At 48.2% G+C, this 7994-nt stretch overlaps 1 protein-coding gene across 1 annotated transcript; it reads left to right on the top strand.

The window, feature by feature from the left end:
- Nucleotides 1-942: 942 nt before the first annotated feature.
- LOC104057013 (gastrula zinc finger protein XlCGF57.1) lies at nt 943-7654 on the top strand. Its single transcript, XM_054060587.1, has 2 exons — nt 943-1140; nt 3063-7654. Exon 2 carries the CDS (start codon nt 3391-3393, stop codon nt 5275-5277), a length of 1887 nt encoding a protein of 628 aa, XP_053916562.1. The 5' UTR covers nt 943-1140; nt 3063-3390; the 3' UTR covers nt 5278-7654.
- Nucleotides 7655-7994: the final 340 nt, after the last annotated feature.

Genomic DNA, 7994 nt, shown 5'->3' with positions numbered 1-7994 from the left:
CCTCACCATCTCCTGCCTCAGTTTCCCTGAATCAAAGACGGGGAGAATTGCATGTTCATGGCCTTGTATCACATTTAGGACAGGCTTGGAGATGGTGGCTTATGCAGCACTGGGTGTTATTGTCCAACCTCAGAGACATGGGACAGCCCCTAATCACTGCCCCAGAGGAAAGTTATACTGAAAAAATATTTCATCACGTGCATGCTCCTAAAACCCTGCCAGAGAAGAATCCTTAGCTAGAGTTTCTTGCTGAGCCTTCAAGCCCCACTGTGCAGGGCAGATCCAGATCTGGGTGCTTTCTGTGTGGTCCTGCTGTGGCTCAGCCTTTCCCAGGGGTGCTCATCACTTTGCTAAATCAAGTCCATACGTCTTACTGTCCACACTTGGCATACCTGCACACACCTTTTACTTTCACTGAGCATTGAATGGAATCCTTTGCTGGTAATTAGTCACTGACCTCGCTTGCTGCCTCCCCGCTTTGGGGGACTCCAAGCCACTGTGGACACAGAAATGCTCAGAAATACACAGAAATAGCATCTTTCCTCTCTTGATGCTACCTGGAGCAAGTCCCAGATGATCAGCCTGGGAGGGAAGAAGGATGTTTGCAGCATTTTGGGATGTTTTCCCTCCTGCAACCACAAGAAAAAGGCAAATGTTTGGAGCTGGGGCGAGAGAGAGGCGTTCTGATCCTGTCCCACTGACTGCCAGCCCAGAGAAGGCAGGATGAGGGACCAGAGCTGCTGGGAGAACTACAATTCCCAGAAGGCAGTGCGAGTTGGGGACCCTTTCAGCTTTCCATCAATATAGCGGTGCAGGAGAAAGACACATCAGGGAGAAATTCCCTTTGTCTCCCTCCCTGTGCTCCTGCTAACACCTTGGCGGTGGCGTGAAAATCCATCCCGAGTGGCGTGAGTGGAGAGCATCTCCCCTGTCCTCCCTTCACTCCTTTAACCTTTGTTCTGTGTCTTTGTTTGGATTCACCCTTCCTCCGGTAGCTCTCACTGTGCTGGCCACAGACTTCCTTTAGGTCATCCCAGCTGCAGCTGCAACACAACTTGCAGCCAAGTCGCAGACACTGTTGTGCCATTGAGACTGCCTCGGAGGAGAGAAATGCCAGTCAGAGATTGATGGCCAGCTCAGGTAAGATGCTTTCAGCCAACTGCCCTTCGTTTGTCCGGGTAGCCCGAAGAAAAGACGAAGAATCTCCTTGGGATCTGGTTCTGCTCTTGATTCAGTGCCAGAGCCCTGGCGTTTGCAGAGCTGGAAGTAAAGGCAGGATTTGGATCTGTAGGATCTGGATATTGGAAAAGAAAAAAAAAAAAAAAAAAAAAAGGAAAAATTAAAGGAAGAAAGTAGGCAGGAATTTCTTTTATCTTATCAGGATTTAGTGTGGATTTAGTGCTTTTTGCAAAACAAATCCACAGGCAATTGAAATGCTGCTGCCGGCAAGATGTTTCCTCTAAGGGACGGGCACAAGCATCCACGGTGAGGAGAGAGGCCATGGAGACGGCCGTGAGCCCAGCGACATCCCCTCAGCATCAGCCAGATTGTGACAGGAGGGTCCTTCCTTGGTGGTGGTAGGCTAAAGCCACAGCCTGCTCAGGGGGTTAATGACCTTTTTCAGTAAAATTACACTAATGAACAGTTTGAATCCCCTTTCCAGCCTGGCTGCTGCTGAGACTTTGTCTCCAGAATTAAAATCTGTTGTAGGTGTCTCATCGCTATTCCCACATCCAGGGCTGGACCCCCTTGGAGCCTCCCCTCCGCTAGCAAACACTGAATCCAGATCCTGCTCCAAGTGTGTGGGTTTTGTCTCTCATGGCTCTGTACAGATTCACAGTTAGCTGGGGTTTAGGGAGTGGTGTGGTGGTTATTGATGTTTTTGTTTTCCTGTAATTTTTCTGTACCAGCATGGAGAATTCAGCTCAGACAGGAGCACTATTGTGTTTTGGTGGTACCTCTTACGAGCATCAGTGGGGATGCAGGTGAGCTAGATGAAGGGGAAAGGTGGTGCAAGCAAATCTGAAGTAATTTTCCCTGTTATAACTGTCCTCTGAACTCTGACATAGCTGCCCACTTCATTTACCACTCCAACCTCTCTCCTCTGAGGAGCTTGTAGCTGCAAACTCTGCATTGCAGTTGTGCTTGGACACTTACACTCTACATCTCCTATTGCTTGTCCTTGACCCATGGTATTCCCCTTCCCCAGCTCCCTACACCTTTGTGACAGGCTCCCCAGGGACTCATTTTTTCAGCCATAGCCTTCCCGGCAGCCCAGACCTCCAGGGACAGATTTCACTGACAACTCATGTCTTTGCTGGCGTCCTGCCCCATGATGGGTGATTTCACCAGCAACACCTTCAGCCATCAGTACCATCAGTCCCATCAGTAAAAGACTCACCAGACACACATACTGTTGTTGACAGACATCTCCAGGACTGCTGTCTTCCTGCTCTCAGTATTTCTGGCTCTTTTTCATGCTGTAATTCAGTGTCCTGATAGATATTTCTTACACCTCTGTTGGCCCTGATTTTTTGTCTAATGGAAATACATAGGACCCAGACCCTGTTGTCAGTTGAACCCTCTGCAAAAGGACAAAGTCACTTAAGCTTTCCATGCCTCACCTGTCTAGCTGCACGCTCAGGACACCGTTGACCTGTCTTCCACTGTGTATAGAGGTCTTGCCAGTACAAAGCAGCACATCCCAGTTTCTAAATGGTACCCAGTCTGGTTTTCTTCCAGTTTTGAGGGATTTGATTCCTGCGGAGTCATTAAAAAATGGGACTAATTACCACAAAGTGCATTATTAATTAGAGCAGCAATACTAGAACTGAAACCTCACTGTCTTTGCAGCAGCAAATGTACATCACATTTCGCCCCTCTTCATCACCAGGAGAAATTAACCTGTTCCTTCTCTTTCTGTTGGAGTCCAGATGAGCCTGTGGCGTCCAAGGTCTCTGGTCCAGTCCCCCCAGAGCAGCCACAGTGCCACCGATTGTGTTTACATGGCAAACAGCAGGTGGAAAAGATAATGACAATAATTTTTCCCTTTGCTTTTTCAGTCCAGCAATCTGAGTGTCCAAGAATGCCAGGGAAGCTTCTCCAGGAGATCAGAGGAGGCAGAAGATGGAGTTACAAATCTGCAAGTGGAGGTGGAAGGAGAATGAGAAATGAGGAAGACACTTTGCTGCCCTAGAGCTGGCATACAGCAGTGGCACGCTTTCCCTTAAAGGAGATAAAGCGCATCCACTAAAGTTCACATTGATGTGTGTGTCCTGATGGTTTTTGTATCCTCCCAGACAGTCCATCCCCATAACATTGTGGCTTTCTTGTCCCTGCCAGCATCTTGGCAGCCCGATCACACACCACTGGGTGCAGGGCACTGCTGCCATGAAGGACTTATTTAACTGCATGGTGCTAAAGACACACCCGTGTCAGGAGTGTGGCAAATCTTTCAGCAAGAAGGGAAACCTGAAGAGACACCAGCGGATCCACACCACAGAGGAGCTCTTTACTTGTGGTGAGTGTGGGAGGCGCTTCACCACCCGTGGCCACCTCACAACCCATCAGAGCATCCACACTGGAGAGAGGCCCTTCTGCTGTGGGGAGTGTGGGCGCCGCTTCCGCTTGGAGGTATGTCTGGCTGCCCACCAGAAGACACACACCAAGGGTGGTCCCTACCTCTGTGCCTGCTGTGGCAAGAGCCTGAGCACAAAAATCTACTTCAACATTCACATGCGGACCCACACGGAGAAGAGGCCATTCGCCTGCGCAGAGTGTGGAAAGAGCTTTGTGAAGAAAGGGACCCTCACTGCCCACAAGGAGATTCACAAGAGGGAGAAGCCCTTCAAATGCCCCGACTGCAGTAGGTGCTTCGGGCAAAGTGCCACACTGCTGGCCCACCAGAAGATACACCTCCGTGGGGGACCTTTCATTTGTACTGAGTGTGGGAAGAGCTTGAGCACCAAGCGGTATTTCAACGTCCACCAGAGGAACCATGCTAAGCAAAAGCCGCTTGAGGGACACATAAATTGTGTGTCTCTCCAAGTCATCCAGATAAAAGAGGAGCCTTATTTTGCCTTCAGGTCAGGGGAGAATGTGTTGGAGACTACGACCCATGAAGGAAATGTAGCCCAGGGATGCAGCATACCTAGAAACCTATCTAATTCAAAAAGCCCTGCCTGGAAGATCCAGATGAAGGAGGAACCAGAACCACCCTCTGATGACACAGCAAACATTGCTGCAATAGCCTGCCAAAAACTTTACATCAAGGAAGAGCCACCAGAAAATCTGGACTGTGGAAAGTTCTTTGATCCAAAGATCCCATTGATGGCTTTACAAGAGAGACAACTTAAAAAGGAAGAAGATGCTGATGGGCAGCATGAACAAGAAGTCCCTATAGCCAGTAACCGAGTGCTTCATGTGAAGGAAGAACCACAGGAAAGCATTGAGTTTGAGATGCATTACAGGCAGAAGCCAAACCACAGTGCTCTCCAGAGGATACAAATTAAAAAGGAACCTGGCATGGAGGCCAAGCATCAGGAGAACCAGAGCCCAAAGAGGAAGCAGAAGAAGTGCTACCAGCCCAACAAAGAAGTTAAGCCAGAAAACCAGGAGAAATCTATGTCCAAGAAAGATCCCTCAGCAAAAGGACCTTCCACAGGTGAACGAATATTCCCCTGTCCTGAATGTGGGAAGAGTTTCAATCAGAAATCAAACCTTACCAGACACAGGAAGATTCACACAAGTGAGGGGCCATACAAGTGCAGCGAGTGCGGTGAGAGCTTCCGCATGAACCGCAAGCTGATCCGCCATCAGCGAGTCCACATGAGTGAGCCCTTCAAATGCACTGAGTGTGGGAAGAGTTTCACCCAGCGGTCAAATCTAGTTCGGCATCAGAAGATTCACACCAAGGAGGAGCCCTACCAGTGCCCTGAGTGTGAGAAGACCTTCAACCAGAAGGCAAACCTTTTCCGTCACCAAACAATTCACATCCGCATGGGGCCTTGCAAGTGCACCAAGTGTGGGAAATGCTTCCCTCAGAAACGCCACTTGATTAAACATCAGCTGCTCCACTCCCGAGGTGGAGCCTACAAGTGTGGGGTCTGTGGGAAGCGCTACCGGCTGAAGAAGTACCTGAAGAGGCACCAGAAAATCCACACAAGGGAAGAAACTGCTCCCTACGCAAAACAGGGAGAGGCCACAAGGACTGACAGCGGTCCCCACCATATTGACTGGAGAGCACTGGCTCCCATGAAGAACGAAGAGGAGAGCTGAGTGGGTTTGGTGTGTGCTCATGGGGGAAAGTGCTTTAGGAAAGTGGAAGGATGGAGACAAATTCTGCGTGGCCTATGTGTGCAGCATCCGGGGGTGGGAGGTCAACTCTAGGGCACAGTGAGATAGAGGGGGTAGGTCACTGCTGGAAACCAGTCCTCTGCAGCTTTTCTGAGGATAACTCTTGGATCACCACCTGTTCACAGCTGTGGGGTGGAGCTGGAGAGTTAAGCCTGCTCAGACCACTTGGAGATGGAGAGATAAGAGTTTGACATCCCTTGTAATGGTGTGTTTGTGCCTCTAAAGGCTGCCAAAGTTGTGGATGCCAAAATTGTCTTGTGTGGGCAACATATAATGAGGAGGACTAGGCAGGATTTATTTTTATTACATTACTGTGTTCCTGAGAAAGCTGAAGGGAACATCTTCCATATAGGCAAGGGTTTGAAGCAGAGGCCAAATCTCTTCTTCCCCTCATGTAGCTCTGATCCACATCTGGACTTGAATGGGTTGATGGACCCTAGTCAACTGTGTGGTACAGATTTGAGAGAAACTGCTGTCAACCAGAGCAGGGTTTTAAGCCTTCACATGTCTAAACTGGGCTCCCAGATTGGCTTAAACCAGGTTCCTTAAAGTAAATTATGCAAAATCCATGACTGTTTGTCCAAAGCTATCTCGGAGGCCAGGAGAGTGTATTCTGCTGCCCACAACCCCACTGCATAGATGTAAATGAGAATAGCTTTTCTTAGCATCAAGTTTTATATCTCTGATGAGCCGGTGGCTTTGCCACCACAAGTCCTAGAGGTATTGGCATCTTCACTAGCTTGAGCCAACACTGGTCCTGCTTCTCAGTCACTTGTTTCCCTACCTCTTACTGTGAAGCTCTTGGAAGGATGCCGGCTTTAATTGGCATGATTTAAGGAATTCAAACCAAGCAGCAGGAATAGCTGAAAAAGTCTTCAGACTTTCGGGACTACAGAACTGGAAATTATTTCCCTGTTGGGATGTTTTCTTTTCACTTCCCTCGTGTAAAGGGGGCTGTGCAGCTACTCGAAAGCATGGACAGTTTAGAAGTCTTCATATCTCACTGCTGATTATTTTGTTTGAATATTCCCTGGTCACATGGATCTTTCTGTCTTGAAAGTCAGTAGTGAAGCAGAGATGTGGAGGGAATCCACAATCCCCTGAGTCAGTCCCCAAGATTTCTCTGCAGCACTGCTGCATGGTCACCTGGGCACTGCAGAGCAGAGATGCATATTAGGGTTTGTTGTGATGCTGTAATATGTACAGTCCAAGAGACAAGTGAAAAAATGTGCCATGGTGAAATAGTAACTCTACCTCTCTAGTTCTGTGAAGGAAAAGAAGCCCTCTCCCCACCCCATGGAGCACACCACGTCCTTCTCCCAGGACATGTCGTAGATAGCATAATCTTGGATGCATCTGAAAGTCATGCAGCGTGACTTTGGGCAACTGCCTGCTGCGATGCTTCAAATCCAAGTTGCTGATTGTCTGCACTGCCTGCTTTGGAGAAGCTGTGTCTCCAGGCAGGGAAACTGAGGCATAGAGGGAAAGAAAGGAACAGGACAAATTGCACTTGAGCTTGGCCTTTACTTGGACACCATTGGGTAGAGGGGTTTTTATGTGGTGGCTTAAGTCCAGCACTGAGTACAGCTATCAAATCCCCAAAGCATGGATTAATTTTGGTGTTTAGACTCCCTCAGCCTTTGATATAGTTGGGCCCAGAATGCCATTTCAAATAGCAAAGGCAACTCTGGCAGCCTCTGAAGGATCCTATGTTTATCTTCTCACCTATCAACCGCAGCCAAACTGGCTGATATGAAGCTTCCCCTCAAATCTCTCTGACCTGGTGGAGATTCGTTTCTGAGACTGAAAAGGGAGATATATATAGGGGAAAACAACAAGTTCAGGATGTTCTAATAGAGAATAAGGAACTTTTCTGTTAGGAAAATGGGTCTAGGCTATATGGTGGGAAAACACTTCACTGCAGGACTAGGAAACTGTTCCTTGGGAGGAATGCAGCTGAGCCAAACTAGTGAGGCAAAACAGCCTCTGTAAGGCTTGCTGAGGGGCAGAGGTACGGCAGAGCCCTTCAGTGGAAAGAAAGTATTCACCAGGTAGCTGGCATTTATTTCCTTTTCATTAATCTAGTGTAGGGCTGCAGAGATTTTTCCCAGGAAGAGGAAATGATTTGAGAGGTTTTCCGCTTGTGTTATTGTGCCCATCCATCTAGACAGGGCAGTGAGTAGATGTCAGTGGCTTTGCTGGACATCACTGGATCTTCCACCGCTAACCATGGCCAATATGGGTGACCTAGCTTCTGGGGAAAATTAGGACTAATAGTTTGGGTTATCTCCTCAATAAAATAAGCATCTAAAGAATAAAAAAAAAAAAAAGGAAACAAAATGAGTCTCTTTTCTTTTTTATTCGTTGCTTTTTCATAAGGTATCACTGAGAGAAATACACTGCATTCTACCCACAATGCAGCACTGAATAATGCCAGGGCAAGATGCATACCAGTGATGACCAAGTGAATCATGCTGGTGAAAAGGCTTTGCTGCTTCCAGGCTTTGCTGACTGCATTAGCCAGCTCTCCACTGACTATACAGAAAGCTCAGATCACCATATGCTGACCCAAGGACTCTCCAGTCAGTGACCCATATAGGTACTGTGTGAAGTGCCTAAAGGTGTCTGCATAGGGCTAG

Source organism: Cuculus canorus, chromosome 2 (genome assembly GCF_017976375.1).
Source record: "Cuculus canorus isolate bCucCan1 chromosome 2, bCucCan1.pri, whole genome shotgun sequence".
NCBI lineage: Eukaryota > Metazoa > Chordata > Aves > Cuculiformes > Cuculidae > Cuculus > Cuculus canorus.
This window is presented reverse-complemented; position numbering and strand designations above follow the sequence as displayed.